Raw genomic sequence first — 23,208 nt, forward strand, 5'->3', positions numbered from 1 at the left:
TATGTAATGTGTTAAAAATGTATTATTACTCAGATCTTAATACTGTATAGTCTGTAAGTTGAAATTTTTATATCGCAATATCCGTCTTTACCCTAATATCTTTAGCCTATCTGCAGGATGGGGGTGGAGGGAATTCTTAAAATTAATGCCATAATGTTAAAAACATGGACTTCGGAGGATATTGGCTGGGCTAAAATTACATACATAGTTTCTATTTTGTCTCAGGATCTCTATAAAATTATTCCTACCTTTCAGTGTTATGAGGAATAAATGAGGCATTGTCAATATGTGGTAAGCACCCAGACCATATAGCTCTAATTTTAATTGTGTTGTGGTAGAAAATTCTTTCTTTCTTTGGGAACACGTACTTATGCTCAGATTTCTGTTGTTATCTGTGTACCAACTTGTAGTCGTTATAAAATATGCACTTTGGATTTTGTTCTGTCCTGAAGGTGGTGATGAAACATAATGCTGTAATAGAACATTTAAAACAGAAAAAGACCATGACTCCAGCTGAAAGAGAAGAGAATCAAAGGTAGGGAGAGATGTTTACAACCCAGTAAAGGGTCTCATTGTATATCAGTCTCTTCTCTTTAGCATACAAATGCACAGGCTCTGAGTTTATATTTTTTAATGTTGACTGAAGTTAATTAAATGAGAAACGCTGCACAGATAAGTTCTAATAGCTGATTTGAATCACTCTTTGGAGCTTTGCAGTCGCCGAATGTTTGTATATCACTTGTATAGACATCAGAAATCTTGTCTTAAATTAAGCCCTTCAGAATGAAATGCCCAACGTTACATAGGTTGTGTATTTCTCTCTAGAATGATTGTCTGTAACCAGGTGATGAAGTATATTTTGGATAAGATAGATAAAGAAGAAAAACAAGCGGCAAAAAAACGAAAGCGCGAAGAGAGTGTGGAACAAAAACGTAGCAAGCAGAATGCTACCAAGCTCTCTGCCCTGCTCTTCAAACACAAAGAGCAACTTAAAGCTGAAATTCTGAAAAAGAGAGCTCTCTTGGACAAAGATCTACAAATTGAAGTACAGGTAAGAAGATACTCCCTTTCCTTCCGTGTCCAGTTTTTAGCATCTGATTGTATCCTCTTTTTCCCTTGAAATTTTGGTTAAACTTAAAATTGCAGCTTGATTTCTAGAATTTACATTTTTATATATTTAGTAAAAAGCTGTGGGACATGTCTTAAAGATTTTGTATCTTAAATGTATGTCGTAACCTCTAAACTAGGCACTCTTATGAGTCGAGTAAAACATTTGCAAAGTCTCTTGGGAATAGCTTTTATTCTCTATGACGTAGTATTGCCAGAAGTTGTCAGGAGCCAACTTTCATGAGAAAGGTAGACAGAGAAACTGAAATAATGTTCAAAGAATAAAAAGTAAAGTGTGCTCATTAAATAATAATACCACATTTCTTCCTGGTCTTGTAACTGATCCGGAAAGCATTGCTGTTCCTCTGTTTACTTGGGGAATTTATTGAAAGATGAAAGAAACATTTATTCAAATATATTTAAATAGCTTTTTAAAAGAGAAGGAGGCTACATAAAGCATCCCTAAGAGCCTTGTATATTTTAAGAAAGTGAGAAATATTAAAATACTGATCAGCTCCAAAATTAACATAACTCTTAAGACATTAGAGATCTTCCTACTAATGTTAGAAACCAGATTATAGTGCCAAAAACTGCCATTATTATTTAGTGTCTCTGGAAATTCTAGCTAATATGTTAAGCCAAGAAAAGATCAAAGAAAATAAAGTTGTTATTGTGTATGATACTATTATTATATCAAAACCCCAAAAGAAAAATTATTACAATTTATGAGAGAACTCATTAAGGTAGTCAGTCAGTGTCAGGACTGCAAACATTGTAAAGGTGTCATAAACAAAAGAGCTAATTCACAGGAGCAACAGAATATATAATATACTACCTCCCACTTTAAGAAATATTTTATAAACCAAAATTTTAGTATAAAAAAGGAAGCCACAAAAATAACAGAAGGAAACATGATTGTAATTTTTGTGATGTTAGGGTGAGAAAAAATCACTCCCAAGCATTACAGATTTCCAATGCCACAAAGGGAAAAGATGGATATGATGTTATGAGAAAAAAAAACGTGTGTAGGAAAAAAAAATACCATAGATAACTTTGTAAAACAGATGACAAATAGGGGGGAAATGTTAATATTTATGGCAGAGTTAGTATTCCTAAAATTTAAAGAGCTCTTAATAAGAAAAAGATAACACCGATTTTTAGATGAGGGGAATCCTTTCACAGTAGTACGTGTAAATCAGATTACTACAGTGTTGTACACTTTAAATACAGCTTTGTCAATTATACCTCCATAAAGCTGAAATCTAAAAAGTCTAGTAGTATAAAACACATAAGCATTTTTCAAATGTAACAATGTTAAATATCAGTAAACATACAAAAATATTCGACCTAATGAAAGAAATGAAAATACTATTTTTCTAGAGAAAATATCATGTATTTCTAGAGAATATTTCAAAATATGAATAGTCTTTGATCTATAATTTTACTTCTAGAACCATCTAACAAACAAGTAGGCAAAATACATGAGCAAGGACATATGAATATTAATCATAACAAAAATCTGGAGTCAGCCCAAAGCCCACAAAGAAGAGATGGGTGATCAGTGTCTCTCAGTTGGATTCAGCAGGCCAGTTTTTTACACTCTGTAGGAGGTTTGGCTTTGGGTTCCAAATGCTAGTAGCTTTCCCTTTGTTCTACTAACCAAAGGAGTTGGCCTTGTCCCCTCCACATACATTCCCAAACACTCTCCCGAGGTACCGTTCGCAGCCTCAGCTGAGAGCCACTGGATTAAGGGTGTTTTGGAGAATACACACAGCGTACTAACACTTTAACAAAACAGTGCAGGTAGGAGTGGTGCTATTTTTTGGTTTTAATTTTTTGAGGGAAATTCTCATAAATATTTGAATGAAAAATGCAGGTTACAGAATAGTACTTACAATATCTTTCAAAGCAGTTACCTTTAAAAGCCAACAATTAAAAATTATAAGTCTAGACTGCCCAAAGATTACCATTTTAAAATAATTTTAGAATACACCTTGTTTATATTATTCTGTATTCATATAAACACACTTTATACAAAACAGTCACACTAGAGACAAACAATGCTGAACATTTTTCTGCATTAAGTATACTATGCACCACTTGGAAATGTTATTACTGTCGTGAAGATTATACAGTTATGGTTCTCTTTGGCAATGCATTGTCTATTGAAGAAGAAAAATTATACTTTAAGAAAATACTCAGCATTATAATGATTTTATTTTTAAGATATGTGACTGGTTCTCTATATCTACCTGTTCTTATATCATTTCTGCTTGTCAGTTTTTAAATAGACTTTATTTTTTAAGGCAGTTTTAAATTTAGAGAAAAATCATGTAGAAGGTAGAGTATTCTCATACACTTCCCCTCACTCCCACCGTTTTTCCTATTATTAACATCTTGCATCAGTGTGGCACACGTGTTACAATTGGTGTACCAATATTGATCTATTACTATTAAGTCCACAGTTCACATCAAGTTTCATGTTATATAGTCTGTGCCTTTGACAAAGGCATAAAGTCATATATCCATATTACATACAGAATACAGAAGCATGTCGTTACAGTATCATATGTAATAGTTTTACTGCCCTAAAAATGTTCTGTGTTCCACCTTTTCATCCCTTCTCCATCCCTCTCTGCTTGTCTTTTCGATAAAATAATTCACTCATTTTTAATAGAACTTATACCTTCACTTGCCTCTGAATATCTCAAACATACGTATTACGTATAAAGTTTCTATCAAATTGTATGAAATTAATTTCACATGAGTGAATTCAGATTTGGTTATTGATTTTGTTGATGGTCTTTTTTCACATTACATGTTTTGTTTTCATTTGGTTTTGTTTTCGTATTTTACGGGAGAGAGGTTTGGTTTTGTTTTCCTCTCTCGAAGCCCACTGTAGCCCAGCTACCCCTTAACATCAGGGAGGGAGCCTGCTCATTGCTCACCTCACATGAAGCTTGAGTCCCCTTCTTCCTGTTACTGTCATCAGGCCACCACTTCCTGCTTCTGAATCTGGAGCCCTGCGGGCCTGCAGTTCTTGCTCTGTTCATAGTTTTTTGTTTCCGTTCCACAGAGACATTTCTGTGGTATTCAAGCATGGCTATGCCTTTTCAGTTTTTTCTTTTTTATACTTTCCTATCATTGGTATGTTCTTGAAAGGGGGGATCAAAAGGGTCAAGTGTGTACCTCCTGTATGGTCTTGACAAACTTGATTTCCCTGCTGTCATTATGTTATCAGCCCACGTTAATTATGAAAATGAAATTCAGTATTTACTTTCTTCCCTAGGAAAAAGTTCAGACTTTCTTTTTAAATAGAGAAGGGCTGTTGAAAAGTCACAGAGCTTATCTTCTCACTTACAAGACTATCTAAATTTATTAAACCACAACCATTCAGGTTTATTTGTTAGTATATTTATTTTGCTTAAAAGCTTGGTCATAACTATGGTTTATTTACACCAAGTTTGTTCATGTATGCCGATCACAGCGGTTTTTCTCAGAATAAGTTGTAGCACTGGGTAGCAGAGGTGTGTCTGTAAAGTATTTCACATAAAAAAAAAGTAAAGACTTTAATTTATGGCAATCTGTAATAAGAAAATGCACTCCCTGCAGCCTTAAATTCTAGACAAGTGGCATAGAAACAAGACAGCTCTGTCTCTCATTCCTGCTTTGGGCTGGTAAGTTTGCGTATCATGTTCAGTTCATGCATAGTCTCACTCTCAGGACACAGAAGGTGAGTAGCAAGAAGAAAGCAGCCAGCAGGAGAGGACACTTGAAATCACATCCTGAGCCATGAGTGAAATAATCAATTCACTAAAAGGCAAACCAGGAGGGCACATTTCTTGTTAGACACTTGTGCACTGTTCTGTCAGACCACCTTTGAGGACCCCTAGCACCTGCCTAATTGTTATCTTCACCTTTCATTTTGAGTTTTGGGGGTTTTTGTTTTGTTTAAGATTTTATTTTAGAGAGAGGGGAAGAGAATGAGGAAAGAGAGAGAGAAACATGAAAGAGATAAATCAATCGGTTGTCTCTCAGAGGTCCCAGCTGGGGACCTGGCCTGCAACCCAGGCATGTGCCCTGACTGGGAATCGAACCAGCAGTCTATTGGTTCACAGGCCGCGCTCCATCCACAGAGCCACACCACCTAGGGCTCAAGTTGTTTTAATTGGGTTAAATGTAAACTAAGATCTTGGGTGTTTGGAATTACTACAATTCCCTCACATTAGGCTGAACTGTGGAGCTACTTTCAACAAGGGGGTAATGTTAACAACCTCTGGCAAGGTCATGCATTTACATAAGTCAAATGATAGTCTTGTGTTGTCTTTAATTGACAATAGGAAGAGCTCAAGAGAGACCTGAAAATTAAGAAAGAAAAAGAAATAGTGCAGGCCACAGCAGCAGCTGCCACTCCCCCTGCAGTACCTCCTGCACCTCCAGCCCCTCCACCTTCGCCTCCACCTCCGCCTCCCCCACAGCACTCAGGCCCCCAGGCCACTGCCACAGCCACGCTGCCTGTGGCTTCGCAGAAGAGGAAGCGGGAAGAGGAAAGAGACTCAAGCTCCAAGTCCAAGAAGAAGAAAATGATCTCTACTACCTCAAAGGAAACTAAGAAGGACACAAAGCTTTACTGTATCTGTAAAACGCCTTATGATGAATCTAAGTGAGTAGATCTTTTTGAGCTCTAGTTTATTTTCTTAAAGTTTAGCTGTTAAACTTCCAGTTTTGAAGAAAATTAGATGATAGCAACATAAATGAAAATAGTTAAAAGTAAGGGTAATAATGTTTCATCTGTGGAGTTGCATCTAATATTCTTAACTTTGACACTACCAAGTACAGTTTTATTTCCTGTGTTCATGATTTGTGTTTGTCCTTCATATTCTTTTCTGTCAAAAACAAGCTTTCTGTTGTTCCTGGCTTTCTCCTCTTCTCTTTGGATTAAGTCCAAATCAGTCAGTAATGCTGTCTGGGGAAGGAGTTGTATTACTGTCGCTGCCCAGCGTTCAGAGCATCCTTCCTGAGGTCTGTTCACAACATTGATACATCAAATTCTAGAGACTATGTGAAAATGGTGCAGGAGGCTTTGAGTTTGAGTGGCTTTGGGTTTTTTATTGTTTAATTTTAAGCAATTTTCGGGGGGGGGGGGTTGTATTGGAATGGTATAATAGTATTATTTTTGTCAAAGTTCCCACTTCCTTATTGGTGAAAAAGTCAGGAAAATACAAAAAGTATTCCTTTTACTTATTCCTCAAGTAAGACATAAATTTGATAAGCATGGCAGCTGGAAGCTGTTTTTGACAGTTGTGACTTGCATTTGGTAATATATACAAGATTTTAGAGATACTCATCTCTAAATGTAGTTTTATTTTTTATCATTGTTATCATTTAAGTATTTAGCTTCCATTTTAAACATTTAAATGTAGGCTAGCTTTTTAAAGCAAAGTTAACCACAGTATTTTTTACAGTACTGAAAAGTTTGTGCTAAAAGATAGGATTATTTAGGACTAGGAATGCTTAATGTCTACCTATGTGAGTGCCTAATCACTTTCTAAAATAAAACTGTCTCTTTAATGAAGTTTAAGTTGCAGCCTGAAAGCTGCTTCAGTGAAGCTGTTTGAATTATAATCTGCAAGTGCTAGATCGAAAGTTCTGTTGATAGACTTAGCTGTGTGTTGAATTAAACAGATCAGTTTAGGCATCTTCATTTTTCATTGTCTTATTATATTGGAAATTACATATAATGTAAAAGGGGAACCCTATTACGTGATTTTTCCCTTAGTGTAATACAAGTGTGCCTTCCTTTAAGCAAAATAGACTGATTTGTAAAACAAAACAGAACATGATTTTTATTGTCTTTACAAAAAGATCAGTTTATGGAATTTCTTTAAATAACAGTCTTCTTTGGTCTATTTAAAATATTAAGATCACAGAAATTTATTTTATGTAATATCTAAATTGCATAAAATGAGGCACACGTGTATATGTGCTCATTGTGTTGAGATTGCCTCATTATTTTGTGGGTATTTCATATTTTTCAGTTTGTCATTATTAACATTTCAGTATACCAGGTTCATTCATTCCCTGTTCGAGTTCAGATGAGTTAATGTCTTTTTTAGGATTATTTTGTAATCTCTTCTGCCAAACCAGGTTGGTTTGGGAATCTAATGAGAGCAACTAAAACTTGAAATTCAAGTCCTAAGCTTACTTCCAGGACATACAGCCCATCATTTGGTGAAGGCAGCATAGAAAAACACCTTGAAGACCCCCCTGTGGCAGTGAGAATCATGTGAAAGTCATAATTCAAAAGAAAGAAGTCATTGGTGGCAGGGTAATCTACATAACCATGTCTTACTGCCTAACGTTCATGAAGTTTAAAGCCTGAGGACTATTTCTGTTTCTGGAGGTGAATCTACCCAGAAACACCTTGCTAGAACAATGGTATCAGCAAGGCCAGTCTGGTTCCCTCTGATCCATACTAATCTGGTTCCCTGTGATCCACACTAATTCTTCCTATGACTTTGACATGGCATTCCTACACGGTGCCTGTTGACACTCTCAGATACACTGTGTGTTTGTCATAGAGACATTCTTCATTTTGTCATTTGGGATATTGTATTACAAAAGCCTTGAGGGTTATTCACTGTATGTGATCAGCCCAGTTACACATACATAGTCCCACCTTGCCAAATACTGCACAACCTCTGGCTGTTTTTGGTAACTCTCCTTACAACACTGTACCAGGCACCCCTGGTTTTTAATTGAAGCAGTTCCTTACAATTAATTCACCTGGCCACTCTCCACATAGTCACACACATTATATTACCTGAAGATCTGTGACAGTTAGATTAAATTCCAATGTGTATTTAGAAAACTTAGTAGAAATTGAATTACTACATGCACCTTTCTTAGTTTTCTTTTTCATATCATATTTTGACCATTTATCTTTTACACCTGGCTGACCTGCATGTTTCTTGTAGTATAACTTCTACTTGGTGTTTGCGCTTCGCTTTGTTTTCAAATTTAAATTGTGAGATACATTTTCAAACCTATCTAAGAAATAGCCCTGATTTTGCAATGGCTTCTGTGGCATAGGTTTGACAGATGTAAGTCTTTGATTCTTTGGCTTTGGTTTTTGTGCCTGTTGCAGTTTTACACATACTCATTAAGAGGCAGACATTACCATCAGTGTGTCCTTTATTTTTTCAAATCCCAGTATGTTTTTAAAGACCCATATTTCACTAAACAGTATATTTGTTGAAACCGATGTGGGTGACTTTATGTTTTTACACTTGATAAAGTGTCAGATGCTATAGTTTGCCAGGGGTAGAATGGTCGCATTCAGGATGTTTAGCTGACTCATTGCAGAAAGTTATCCTGTAATAAAGTGAATCAAGGCAGGGAAGACAGATTTAAGTACCATGCAGCTCAAAATGACAACTACATTGTCATTTTCATTGTGAATACTTTTAGGTTCTATATTGGCTGTGATCTTTGTACTAACTGGTATCATGGAGAATGTGTTGGCATCACAGAAAAGGAGGCTAAGAAAATGGATGTGTACATCTGTAATGATTGTAAACGGGCACAAGAGGGCAGCAGTGAGGAATTGTACTGTATCTGCAGAACACCTTATGATGAGTCACAGTGAGTTCTGATAAGAGCATCATATTTAATAATTTAGGAAGCCAAATTGCTCTGACTGATTACTTATTTATTTTAAAATAAAAAGCAAGATATTTTCTGCATATATTACACACTTACATTACAAATTCCTTTCCAATTTTTTTTCTCTTTTTCCCTCTTTACCTCCCCTTCAAATTTATGTCGCTTCATAGTGAATGTTTGAGATGCATTGGGAAAAATATGGTTTAATGGTAGACTTGATTCTTCAATATGTAACATAGAAATTAATGAGATTAAAATGGCCTGACTTGTTTGGACTTTATCAGTGTTTGAAATGGTGCTTTCTCATAGGTTAGAAAAATATTAATTTGTATACAAGCTCTGAGACTCTGTTTTTAGCTTATAGGATTTTCAACTCCCTGTTGGGTGACCAATATCCACTTCCCATTTGATATGGTACTTGTTGAAAGATTTCTGCCTTTTATTTTGTTTTTAGCTTTAAAGTCAATTTAAATGTTTTACTTTTTTTGGTATGGGTTCTCTAATATTATACAGTGTTCTTAATAAACTTTTAATGCTTGTTTTTAACATCAGAAATACTAAATTAACACATAGGAACGTCAGTCTTCAAAAGTATTAAACAATTATAATACTAAATCTGTTTTATATCCCAGAATTAGAAGATTTTCAGGTGCATGTTTTATTACTTTTAAAAGTAAATTATAAGTAATATGATTCCATCTGTTTTGAACTCACATTTCCATTTCGGATCTTGCAGATTTTATATTGGCTGTGATCGGTGTCAGAATTGGTACCATGGGCGCTGTGTTGGCATCTTGCAGAGTGAGGCAGAGCTCATTGACGAGTATGTCTGTCCACAGTGCCAGTCAACAGAGGATGCCATGACAGTGCTCACGCCACTGACCGAGAAAGATTATGAGGGTTTGAAGAGGGTGCTGCGTTCTTTACAGGTGAGAAGCCACTGTGTGCACAGTTTGAAGATGAAAGCCACCGTCGTGACTTTGGAAATACTTCTAGGGCTTGACTTTTCCAAGTCAAGTACCTGATTATTTACTGACTCCTAGCCAGTCTACTGAAGTAAGTGCGCCACAAGCTTCAGTCCTTCAAGTGCCGATGCCACGAGGGCTCCACATCCACACGGTAGCTCAGCTGCTGTTTATCTAGCACTTGTATTTAAAGTGACTCACTTTTATACTCTGGTTTCTTGTCAGATCGTATAAATCTTTCGCCTTTTAAAGTGACTCACTTTTTTAACCTAAATTTTATTTTTAAAGAAAATTTTAATCCTACCACCATAGGTTGAACAACAGTCTGATTGAATTCTAGTGATCTACAAATGCTTGTCTAAGGCTTTGAGCCCTCCCTTATTAAAAATCAAAAGGAAATGGTGATGGCTTACAACATTAGCAAATGCTAGAGATGTATTCAAGACATGCGTGCTGGATTGACATTTTGTCCCGTTGTCATCACACTCGGGGGTGGAGAGAATGGAAAGCAGAGCAAAGTCTCAGTATGTGGTTTAATGTATTAATACCACATCTCTGCCACCTCATTAGCCCGCAGTGGTAACCATCCCACACTTGGAGCCCACTCTACCCTCTCATGCCAGGGTCCTCAGACAACCCTCTGAAAACCACTGTTATAGCATATGCCCATCCGAGATAAGTTGTGAGCAGAGCAAAAATCATCTCAGTATAGACCACAGGTGGCAAACACAAGGCCCGAGGGCCAAATCCAGCCCTGCACCTTGTTTCTACCTGGTTGTAGCGCCAAACTCCTTGCCCCAAGTTAAGGAGTAGTTACATTTATACAGTCCTAAAATTACATTTGGCCCTTTGAAGGTAACCGTGAGGCTGATGTGACCCCTGGTGAAAATGAGTTTGACACCCCTGGTATAAACAATATTATCTATCCAGTTTAAGACTTTTGGACATAACTCCAATAGGGTATTTGCGTGGATGAGTATTTCCACCTGACAATAAGAATGGCCTTTTTTTTTTTTTCGTTGCAGGCCCACAAGATGGCCTGGCCCTTCCTGGAACCAGTGGACCCTAATGATGCACCAGATTATTATGGTGTCATTAAGGAACCCATGGGTACGTACCGGAGTTGAATATAGAGTTTTTTCAGAAGTCTCAGCAGATATAAAATTAATATGAGGATATGTTGAGCAAGTTTGGTGGGAATATAAGTAGGTGTCATAACTTGCAGGATAAATTAGGAGTATGTGTAAGTGTTTAAATGTGCATACCCTTGTACCCAGCAGTTTCATTTCCTAGAGTTTACATGTGCACAAGTACAATGTGCATCACAGCAGTGTGTATAATTGCAAAAATACTGGAAATCAAATAGCCATCAGTAGAAGAGTAGCTAAGCCAGATGATATATAAGCAGAGTATTATACAGCTATACAAAAGATTGAATGAATGGGTCAGGGTCTGTCTGAGCCTCTCATCCTTTTATCTTTTCCTGAAGGAGAGCAATCTGATGGACCCACAATAGAAATCTGAGAGAAAATAGCCTCCTTTCCTAGGCTGGGGCGGGTAATAAGTTACACCTACAAGTCATTGCATTAAGATGGAAAGCTCCAGTGATTACCGTATTTTGCTGTGTGTAATGTACACTTTTTTGCCCAAATTTAAATTTAGAGAAAAAATAAGGATGCACATTATACAGAGAGGTAGTACGAATTCCGTATCCATATAAATGTTTTGAATTATTTTATTTATGCTTCTGTGTTAAAAGTGTAACGCTAGAAAGCAATAACGATATCTGTATGCAAAATAATACCCTGGAATATAATAAATACTTTTGTTTCTAAATGTAAATAAAAATTGAGTTAAGAAATTAAAACAAAAGATTTTTTTTTCCTGAAAGTTTGGGCCCAAAACATGGGTGTGCAGTATACATAGAAACACATTGTACACGGCAAAATATGGTATATTAAAAATAGTTTGCCCCGGCCTATATGGCTCAATTGGTTGACATGTTGTCTCATGGACCTAAAAGGTCGAGGGTTCAATTCCCAGTCAGGACATGTGCCTGGGTTGCTGGTTTGGTCCCCGGTCGGGGCATGTACAGGAGGCACCTGGTTGATGTTTCTCTTGCATTAATGTCTGTCTCTCTGTCTCTCTCTCTCTCTTCACCTCTCTCACCCCCTTCCTTTCTCTCTGGAATCAATGCATATATCCTCCAGAGACGATTCAAAAAAATGTTCATCTGCAAAAAAATTATAAAAATTAAAACATACATAAAAACTCCCAAAACTGCCAAAGGATTAGCTCTGGCTGATGATAAAAGTATTCCAAAGCCAGCTAAGCATTTTATAAGTGGGAAGGGTTTTATTGTATTGAAAGTGCTAAGAAGGTAGATCTTAAAAGCTTCATCACAAGAGAAAAAAAGTCTAACTGTGTGATGATGGCTGTTAACTAAATTGATTTTTGTGATCTTTTTGCAATATACACATATATCATTATGTTGTACACCTAAAACTAATACAGTGTTATATGTCGATTATATCTCAGTTTTGAAAATATTTTTTAATAGGAAGGATTTGTGTTTGTTGACAACTTTATTTTAATTTTTTTAATTGTTCAAGTACAGTTTTCTGCCTTTTCCCTATTGACAACTTTTTAAGAAAAGGGATACATGAAGAAGAGATAAATGAGGGCTAGTTAAAAGTGTCTTTGAAAAAAACAACAAATATTTTGCTTGTTAGTTTATTGTGTTCATTAGATTGCACATATAAGTGAGATCATGTGGTATTTGTCTTTCACTGACTGGCTAATTTCAGTTAACATAGTATCTCCAGGTCCACCGAGTCCTTTTGTTTTCACAACTGCATAGTATTCCATTGTGTAAATGGATCACAGCTTTTTTATCCACTTGTCTACTGGTGGGCACTTAGGCTGTTTCCAAATCTTGGCTACTGTAAATAGCACTGCTATGAGCATAGGGGTGTACGTATTTTTTTGTATTGATATTTCAGTATTCTTAGGATATATTCCCAGAAGTGGAATCACTGGGTCAAAACGGAGTTCCATGTTTAATTTTTTAAGGATACTCCATACTGTTTTCCACGGTGGCTGCACCAGTCTGCATTCCCACCAACAGTATATGTGGAATCTAATGAACACAATAAACTAACGAACAAAACAGAAACAGAAGCATAGATACACTGAACAGACTGATAGCTGCCAGAGGGAAACAAACGGCAGGGGACTGAATGAAAGACAGTGAAGGGATTAACCAAAGAATACTTGTGTATGACCCAGGAATGGGACAGTGATATGGGAGAGGGTGGGCTGGGTGCAAGTGGGCAAAGGGAGAAAAATCCAGGGACAACTGTAATAAGCACAATTGATCAATCAAAAAATAAAATTTAAAAAAAGCAACTTTCATATTTAAAAAAGATAAAACAACATAAGTAGTTGTTGCCTCTCTTTGGAAGTTGAAGAGACAAGTTAATCCTCATATGCATTTCAGATTTGTATAATCTGCTTTAGATAGGTAGGTAGGTAATTCTTCTAAAAATAACAGGTTTATTATAGAAAATTTAGGAAATTTAAAAAAATAAAAGATAAAATGCATCTTTTATTTTTTCCTCACTGAATTCCATTACATTTGGGGGGGGGTGTAAATTGAGATGATATAATATGCCTGACTGACCTCTTCCTGTGTCATTAATCTTCAATAGCATGATTTTAATGGCTTTATATAGTCTGTAAGTTTAATATATGTTAAGATATTTGACCAAAAGTATTTTCTTGAAGAGCTAGACTGTTTTCCTGTATTTTCTTTTTAAGATTTTTTTTTAAAAATTTATTTTTCAAGAGAGGGGAAGGGAGGGAGAAAGAGAGGACGAGAAACCTTGATATGTGAGAGATAAATCCTCTTACACGCCCCCTACTGGGGACCTGGGCTGCAACGCAGGCATGTGCCCTGATTGGGAATTGAATAGGGAACCTTTTGCTTTGTGGGATGATGCCCAACCCACTGAGCCACACCAGCCAGGGCTGTTTTACTTTTCTTTTTTTTTTTTTCCTTTTTTTTAAATTGTACAAGTATGTTTTACTATCTCTTCCTTATACCACCCTGATAAACATCATCTTATGTGTGTATATAAAGACAATAAAATTCTCTAAGACACAATTGAAAGAAAAATTAGTTACAGAACAATACCTAGGTTTTAGGCAGTAAACAATTACATATTTTCTAAAGGTACATAAATGACTTCAGAAATACCTTTTAAAAAAGAACTTGGTACAAAAATGGTAATATCCTGGAATGTTGTACTAAGTACTTACTTTTCATTACCCGTACAGAATAGGTAGGTGTAGTCAGATTGTGTTTGGAATTCCGTCAGGGCATCAGGTGTACTTTTGCAGTTATCCCTGTTTGCATATTTTCCGCTGCTGATATAAATGGAAACGCAAAGGGGGGGTGTGTTTGTTTTGTGTGCACGTTTGTGCGTGTGTGCCTGTGTTAAAACACGTAACATAAAATTTGCCATTTTAACTTTTTATATGCACAATTTAGTGATTAATTACATTTACAATTATGTGTTAATGTCTCATAGATTAAATTTTCTCTCATTGCTGTTATTTTTCAGATGTTTCTTAGTCTTGAACTTATTTTTGACTGAGCTTTAAAATCATTTTCTGCCCTTGCTGGTATAGCTTAGTGGATTGAGTTTGGATTGTGAACCAAAGGGTTACCAGTTCAATTCCCAGTCAGGGCATATGCCTGGGTTTCGGGCCAGGTCCCCAGTGGGGGCCACGTGAGAGGCAACCACACATTGATGTTTCTCTCCTTCTTTCTCCCTGCCTCCCCTCTCTCTAAAAATAAATAAATAAAATCTAAAAAAAAAAAAAACCTTAAAAAAATCATTTTCTCAAATTTGAAAATAATTACTGAGGTTTAGTTTAGAATTGTGTTTCTTTCATTCAGTCATAGATTGATTTGAGATCACTGGCCTTTTACTCTCCCAAATTTTTATGTATTATAAATTGTTTATGGAATTTCCCTTCAAACACAACTTTTTCCCAGGCCCTAATGTTATTTTAGGGATATTTAAGTTTGTATATTCCAAACAAGTTACCTGTGTACCACCCAATGATTTTTGTCATTTCTGCACACTTGTACTATTACGTACTGATATTTTTTCTTATATCAGCTAATATTTTTCCCTTAAATTGATTTAAGTGGACACCACGATAGTGTTGAGTCCACCCCGCTATCAGTGAAAATGAATAAAGAAAACAAAAGGGGATCACAAAACTACAGAGGTTTTGTTCTTAATCCTGGGTTTCCCCTTCTCTTTGTACATATGATATACTTAACTGTTTGTTTGTGAAAATGGATAGTATATTTAAATATGTATTAATCATGTTGATATAGTTTCCTTTGTTTAAAACCAAAGAACCTTCTTAACAGTAGCCAAATTTATACATTAGGCCCTCAATCAAAAATAAAATTGGAAAAGTACTCCTTAATTGCTAAATAGCCTTCAATGGTGAATCAGCTTGGTTTCATTATTGCTTGGGCAGGAAATACATACTCTTGTCAGGCAGGACTGTGGGCAATGTTCACATTGAAACAACCTTAAAGCTTTGAAAATGTTGTACATTTTGTGTTTTTAAGACCTTGCCACCATGGAAGAAAGAATACAAAGAAGATACTATGAAAAGCTGACAGAATTTGTGGCAGATATGACCAAAATTTTTGATAACTGTCGTTACTACAATCCAAGTGACTCCCCTTTCTACCAGTGTGCAGAAGTTCTTGAATCATTCTTTGTACAGAAATTGAAAGGATTCAAGGCTAGCAGGTGAGCAGATGTGTTCAGTGTTCTGAATCAATTCAGCTCCTCAAAGTCTTTATACTGTTATGTCTACAGACTCAGCCAGTGCAGTTTATGGTAAATTTGAACCTTGAAATCAAGAATCCTTAAAAAGAAAAACAAAACCAGACTCTAGCATTATGACATATTGCCAAGGACAAGGGGACAGGCTTAACAATGAGAAATTGTTGAGTTTTGTGATCTCCTTAGAATTAAAGGTTTTTTGTTTTTGTTTTTGTTTTTTTAATTACAAACGCATTTAGCTTACAGAATACCAGTTGCTCTCTTAAATGCATGTACAGAGATAGTAGGAAGACAGAGCTTGCTCTCATTTTCTGGTGTAAAGGTGGCTGTTCTGTAGGGGAAAGGAAAGGGAAGACCATGAAAGGGGACTGTATTTTCTCTTGAATTTATGTTTGCTACATCTTTGAAATCATCAAATGTTTTCTTTCAATGGGCAAAACTAGATTTTAGTCTTAAGTCCACAGACCTTTTCTTTGAGCCTATAGTAATATGACTTCGTTACTTCTGTTTCTGAACCTCAGCCCCCCCCTTCTCCAGCCCATGACTGCCTGCCTGCCTTCCTGCCTGCCTGCCTGCCTGCCTTCCTTCCTTCCTTCCTTCCAACAGAAGCCCAGTTTCCATTCCTGTGGCAGCTGTCACCACTTTGTAGCCCCTGAGATTTATTTTTCACTGTCTCCCATTCACCAGTCCACAGGCTTGATTTTCCTGAAATACTGAGTTGGGTAGATCGTGGCTGGGTTGGGGTCTGAGCATCTGTGTCATCCAGTGAACTCCCAAGGGGCTCTGCATATACCAGAGTGTGAGAACCAGTGCTCCAGTTAGGGCTTTTCCTTGAAGGAAGATTGTAGGGTGTTTTTTGTCTCTCTCCTTTTCTTGAAGCAAGTTATGTGAGGAACTGCACTTTTAAAGTCAGTTTATGTGAAATAAATGTGAAGGACAGCCCAGCTCAAGTATCTAATTACCTTCTCAGCAAAGGAGTCAAAAACTATAGGCAAGGGAGGAAGGAAAGTGGGTGTGTAGGCAGTCAGGCTATAGACCCGGAACCAAGGAACTTTACAAAATCTCTAAAACTTTCCCCTTTATCATCCCCTATCTTGTTAACCCATTCACTGGAAAACTTAAAATGGAAGAGGACTTACTCAGTATGACAGTTCCCAGGAAAATAATAACAAAGTAATAAAAAGGGATAAACTCAGAATAGTGAAAAGAATATAGTAGAAGTTAATTAGCTAAACAGATTTCAATAGATTCTGGAAGACAAAGCAGATGGAAGAAGATCAATGGATGAAGCCAGGGAAGCCCCAGCCAACTCCTCCCAGAGGCTCTTCAGTAGAATGCCAGAGAGCCTCCAGCACAGAGTTTCTGAGACAAGTAGAATGCCAGAGAGAAGGGAAAGGGGGGTATTAACTGAAGACCCATACAGATCAACTTATAACAGGGTTTTGTCCTGATAAACCCATTGTAAATCGAAAATTTCACAAGTCGAAATGCATTTAATACATCTAATGTACTGAACTTCATAGTTTAGCCTCACCTATTTCTACTGAATGCACAACCCTTTCACATTGTTGTAAAGTTGAGAAATCATAAGTCGAATCCCCCTAAGTCAAGGACCATCTGTATTTGAGCTCGTCACCTTCCCTACGCCCTGTGTGCAGGCCTATGTAGAAAGCCTGAGGAGCTGAAGGGCACAGAATTCTTTAAAGAAATAGAATAAACTGCAGAAAACTAGAATAGACCCAAGAGAATTAGACCCAGAGTAAAGTCCCCTGCCCTCTGAAGGGTCGGGTACCTGGCCCCTCATTCTAAAACTGTGGCTCTTAACAGGGATAATTTGTCTACCCCCAACTCCCGAGAGATATTGAGCAATGCCTGGAGACATTTTGTTGTTACACTTAGAGATTGAAAGTGATGCTGACATCGTAGGTAGAGGCCAGAGGTGCTGCTGAATGTCCCACAACAGAGAATCATCCAGTCCCGAGAGGTCAATAGTGGGATTGAGAAATCACAATCTGAAGAAAAACCCGCCAGCCATTCACCCCGCACACATCCACAGCACTCTCCAGGCAGCTGTCCAGTCTGTTAACTTCTCCCACGTGAGCAGGTAGCCCGCACTGTAGGAAAGCCTGCAGTGTGGAAGAGAGGGGCCAAGGCCTAGCATAAAAATAGATCCCAGAAAAACAAGAGAGAATTAAAAAAACAAAAAACAAAAAACAAAACACCTCTAAATTATGGCCTGAGAGAAATTTTACAGAATGGTGAACAGGGTATTAGGAATAAAGTACAATCTGAGAAAAAGAAGTGATTGGAAAATTTAAAGTTACTGCAAGCAGTGAAAGTTAAAATGAAGCAACTCTCTCAGTGTAAAGAACAGAAATACAAGGAATTGAAAATGTAAAAGAAAAAATGTTCTAAAGTATCTAATATTCACTTAATGGAAATTCCAAAAAGAAAAAACAGAGAAGACAAGAAATTATCAGAACACTAATAATACAAGAAAAATTTCCTGAGCCAATGAGAGGCACAAGACTTCAAATCCAAGCAAAATAAACGTATTCATTCAGCATATGATTCAGAGCGGTCTGTGTCAGCCCGAATATAGCAGTGAATAGAGTAAAGTTCCTGCTCCTGGTGGAGGTTGCTTTTTTGTAGGGTAGGGAAGCAGGGCCGGGGGGGACAGGGGTAGATCCTCTTCCATCTGCTTTGTCTTCCACAATTTATGTGGAATGATGAGAACAATTGATAAAACAAACTTAATAAGCCAGCTGAACAAATGGAAAAAGCTCCACCCACATACTCATCACTAACATTTTCACATGCCCAGGGAAAAAAAAAGCTCTCCTGAGAGCTCCTAAAGAGGGTAAAACAGACCACCTACTAAACAACAAGAATTAGACTCATATCAGACTGTTCCTAGCCAACAGTCTGATCCCCTAGAGGTTTATGGAGAAAGGAATCCAGGAGTTTGAGGGAAAATGATTTGCTGCCTAGAAGTCTTTGTATAGCCAAACAGTCCACTTTAGAAGCAGCATATATTAGTCATGTTAGGACTCAGAAAGGATCTCCTTCCTGGGCATCATTTCAGGCACGTTGTTTTAAGATGTTCAATAGCAAAATAAGCAAATCAAGCCCTGGCTAGTATGGCTCAGTGGAGTAAGTGCCAGCCTATGAACTTCAAGGTTGCTGGTTTGATTCCAGGTTAGGGCACATGCCTGAGTTGCAGGCCAGGTCCCTGGTTGGGGGCATGCGAGAGGCACCCGATCTGTGTATCTCTCACATGTTTCTCTCCCTCTCTTTCTCCCTCCCTTCCCCTCTCTCTAAAAATAAATAAAATCTTTTTAAAAAAAATAAGCAAATCAAGAAAACAAGACCTTGGATCCAGGGAACAAGAGGTTCAAGAAAACAATGGTAATTACTCTGACCCAGGAGAAGAAGAGAGCACTCCCATGAGGGAGGTGTCTGGGGGAGGAAAAGGGGGAAAAAGATAATTTAAGAATGTAAGTGGAGAGCCCTGGCTGCTGTGGCTCAGTGGTTGAGTGCTGGCCTGCGAATCAAAGGGTTGCCAGTTTGATTCCCAGTCAGGGCACATGCCAGGGTTGTGGGCCAGGTCCCACAGGCCCAGTAGGGGGCGTGTGAGAGGCAACCACACATTGATATTTCTCTCCCTCCCTTGCCGTCCCTAAAAAATAAATAAATAACACCTTAAAAAAAAAAAGTAAGTGGAGAAAATGAAAGGCAATTAGAAGCTCCATGATTGTACAGGAATTCTGAGAATGCACTCTTAACAAAGGAGTAGATGCTAGAGAGAAATGCTTATATAGTCATAATAATGTAAATACTGCATTGACTTTCTACTTTTAGAATCAGTCTCTAGACAAAGCATAGAAAGATTAAATTTATAGGGAAATAAAACTTGGACTCAAGATCCGAGAGGGGGAATGGTTACATGAGCTCAGTTCTATTTGCCTAACAGGATTTTGAACAATATCAAGATAAAGCAGGAAATAACAGCATAACAAATGTAACTGTCTAAGAAGTGAAAGTTCAAAGTGCTTGACCCCGGGGAGCCTGGATTCAGGTTAAGATAGGACAGAGGACCACAACATATTCACAGACCTCTCCATCTTTTTGATTTATACCTCCAACAATTATTCCTCCAAATACATTTCTAAAATTGCTTTTTTAAAAAAATTGATAAGGCTATATGGCCTTTGGTGGTAACTGTGAGGTGGAAGCTTTAGCCTCTTGCAGCTGGTGGACAGGAACACCCCGTGGGGCTGAGGCACTCGGCACAGACTTGCGGGGGAAGAGAGGGGCCTGGGGGTTGGATCTGCGGGGGGCCGCTTCGGGGAGCTTGCCACCAGGCTGCCTTATATAGTTTTTTATTATATTCGAGTTTATGTAATTTTAATAAGAACATGGGAGCCAATTGAGTTTGCTCAATTCTGCTTAAATAAATAAAATATAATTGAAGAGACATTAGGGAGTTTTTGCTGATCTGCTAATTTAAGACAGAATGAAGAACATACATAGCCAATCATTGAAATTTGATTTATTTATGATTTCCAGTATTTCCTTTGCCATATCCCCCCCATTTTTAATTATTTGCCAAATTATTTTCATTGTTTGCAAATTATTTTCATTACTTTGTTATAATTCATCATTTATACCATCCGTGTTCTTTCTTTTTTTACAGATTGTGATATCTTTAGTCTGAATTTTTAACTGGAATCAGAACTGGATGTTGGGGTCACTCTTTTATTATACTACGTGATTACTTAATTCAAAATTGCCCCCCAGGTTCAGATTAGTTAATATAATTTTTTAATGTTAAAAAAGATGTATAGTAACAAACAATTTATTCTAGCAGCCATGTTGAACAATGTATTTAAGATTGTAAACTCCTGAAATGCTGTATTTATATACACTATAGCGGTAGAACGTACTTTGACTTAGTCCTGGTAACTGTACAGTAATTTGATTTACTAACAAAAGTTGTGAATAAAACTGTGAAACTAGAAAGGAGACTTTCTGGAGTTTAATAGAAAACATGTGATTTTAATATTGTTATTTCTCTTTTAACATTTTTCCTTCACACTCCCCAAATCAGTGTAAATAAGCACGTTGCATGCACACACACCCCAACACCTTTTAGCACAACGGTGATGCTTTGGGAAATGACTATTTGTCCCTTTGGCTAAAATTGTAATTATTTTACATATATATTTTTTAATATTGGCTTTTTTCAGTGAATTTTCATGTTTAGGGTACAGTGAACATTTTTAATATTAAGGTTAAAATTTTTCTTACTTGTTCTCATACATTTGCTCACCAAGGGTAAATGAAAGAACATGGCTGCTTCCCCCAGATTGACCTTGGCATCCACATACAGCATCATTGTTTTCAAAAATGAAGGGTGCTTAATTGTTCCCTGTTTTCTATATTCTGTAGGTCTCATAACAACAAACTGCAGTCTACAGCTTCTTAAAGTTCAGCGTGTTAACCTAAGCATAAAACACAGCAAGAATCTGGTTGTCTGAACTATTTTAAATTAAGGAGCCAGATGTTTTTAGTCAGGTTATCCTGACAAGACTTGACCTAAACTTCGTTTTTATTGGTCATAGCAGTCCAATTTTATTCTTGACCAATTTTGTCCAACGGACAAGGGAAAAGTGAAGTCAACGACACCATTATCTTGTCAAGATCAAATGGTTTTTACTATTGTGGCAGAAGCGGGAAAATTTTATTGAAAAAAAAAGAAAAAAGAAAGCAAGAAAAAAAGATTAATATGGGGTCAAGTATAACTCCATGGAAATGCCACGTCTGCTCTTCAGTGAAGAAGCTGGTTTAGAGTCTCACAGAAAACTTTTGACTGTATTTATTTATTGTTGCAAAAAAGACGCTTTTTTATTGCTGCCCTCATTTGTCAGCTAATTATTTTTTCTTATAAAATCCAGCCCCAGTTACATGTAATCCATTCTGTATCTTATCATGATTCCTATAGGTAAAAGTACACGACGACCTCTAGATGTCTTTTCTTTCTATGAAAGGAGCTGCTATGTACACATGTGCACACACACACAACTGGGAATCAACAATGAGTTTCTTGTTCGTGGTAGACAAAAATGAAGCTTGCATACAGGTTGGGCGAGGTGGTCCTGGACTACAGACTCTGTTGCCTTGAATATAACAGTATAATTTGTCATTTACTCTGCACCAGGCTAAAAATGAGTAAAATCTATTTGAAGGTATCTTGTTTGTAAACATTTGTCAGATTCTAATTTTTTTCTTTTTGTATTAAAATTCAACTATGGATGTATATGAAACAAAATAAATGGAGACCATTTTTCTCCCACAGATGGTGTCTTTGAATGTGCGCTAATGATTGCCTGTAAGCCTTTGAGGGGAAAGGGGGGGCTGCAAGGTCAGTGAAAGGCAGCCACGTCTGACGGCTCCTGGGTCCGTCCAGGGTTAGCCCTTCATTTCGTCATTCCCAGACCCCTGTCGTCAGGTCCAAGAAACAGCTGCAGGGGCGCTGGTCCGGTGGCATCACCAAGCGCACTGACTGAAAAGGTGGTGTGACAGCACACATTGCCCTCTTCGGTGCGCGGTGTGATGCCGGGCAGCCACGGACAGCCGCTTGGGTTTTATGGGGGACAGTTTTTTGGATAACATCATCTTTTTGTATTTTTTGTGGGTTAAGTTTTGTTGTTTGGTTCCTACCCGCCCCACCCCCCCATAAGCAGTAGGGGAGAGATGGAAACCACAGCGGAGGGATGTTTGCATGTGTCCTTTCAGTGTTCCGACGCTACACTTGCATTACGGCATTGTAATAAGAGCTTCTAGAAGATCTGCCATCGTTGGTTTCTGCAGCTTTGCAAAAGTTTTACTAGATTTGCACTAATTCATGTTAGCTTTGTCCCACCAAGTTCTGAAATTAATGTTTTTAAAAAGTTTCCTTTGGTTTAATATCACCCTGCTATGCAGAACCTTTCCCAGACCGTAGTTTCTTAAAAGAAAGATGTTGCTACAGTTCCCAATTCTTTCTTATTACAGGCTCAGGTGTACAGGTTATTCTGGGTTAATTTTATCTAATGAAGCCCATTCCTTTTTGTACATAAAAATGTCACTTAAACCTTTGCTTACAAGCTTAAAGAGACTAAATGCTCAGTGTGGAAGCTGTTTTTGCTTAAAATATTAACATGAACGTAATCAAAATATAGGTTTTTTTGTCCTTTTACTTTTGAAAAATGTTTCATATTGTATGCACTGTGCCGACGCAAGAACCCTACATTTTAATGAGTTATAAAGTTATTCTGAATTCATCACATCACAATATTTCTGTGTTTATTCATAGATACAGATATATATGGACTTAATCATTTAAAACTTGTTGCGGCAAGAACTTTCCTACCTGTAGGCAATAGATTGCTATGTTTTTAACAGATTGTGGCAAATTCTAAACAGCAATTCTTTTTGTACGTAAAAGGACATTTCATCCTAGAAAAATAAAGTAATGTTTTTGACATTGGTTTGGTGCAGTTTCTAATGAAACAGTGGTTGGTTGGTTGATATATTTTCTGTAGCTGTTG

General features: G+C 37.2%; 1 protein-coding gene across 12 annotated transcripts in view; it reads left to right on the forward strand.

The window, feature by feature from the left end:
• The window catches only part of BPTF (bromodomain PHD finger transcription factor), a 124,408-nt gene extending 101,261 nt beyond the window's left edge, over positions 1–23,147 (forward strand). For 8 of the 12 annotated variants that reach the window (XM_024573445.2, XM_045182534.2, XM_024573446.2 and 5 more), the window contains 8 exons: positions 453–535; positions 826–1,051; positions 5,448–5,770; positions 8,578–8,751; positions 9,509–9,701; positions 10,763–10,847; positions 15,394–15,580; positions 21,068–23,147. In XM_024573445.2, coding sequence (XP_024429213.2) covers positions 453–535; positions 826–1,051; positions 5,448–5,770; positions 8,578–8,751; positions 9,509–9,701; positions 10,763–10,847; positions 15,394–15,580; positions 21,068–21,104 — 1,308 coding nt within the window. In that variant the 3' untranslated portion in view covers positions 21,105–23,147. Of the gene's footprint in view, positions 1–452; positions 536–825; positions 1,052–5,447; positions 5,771–8,577; positions 8,752–9,508; positions 9,702–10,762; positions 10,848–15,393; positions 15,581–20,312; positions 20,639–21,067 lie in introns of those variants that run through there. The other 4 variants (XM_024573447.2, XM_024573448.2, XM_024573450.2 and 1 more) reach the window with 2 other exon arrangements.
• The last annotated feature ends 61 nt before the right edge of the window (positions 23,148–23,208 follow it).

Source organism: Desmodus rotundus, chromosome 9 (assembly GCF_022682495.2).
Source record: "Desmodus rotundus isolate HL8 chromosome 9, HLdesRot8A.1, whole genome shotgun sequence".
Taxonomy (NCBI): Eukaryota; Metazoa; Chordata; class Mammalia; order Chiroptera; family Phyllostomidae; genus Desmodus; species Desmodus rotundus.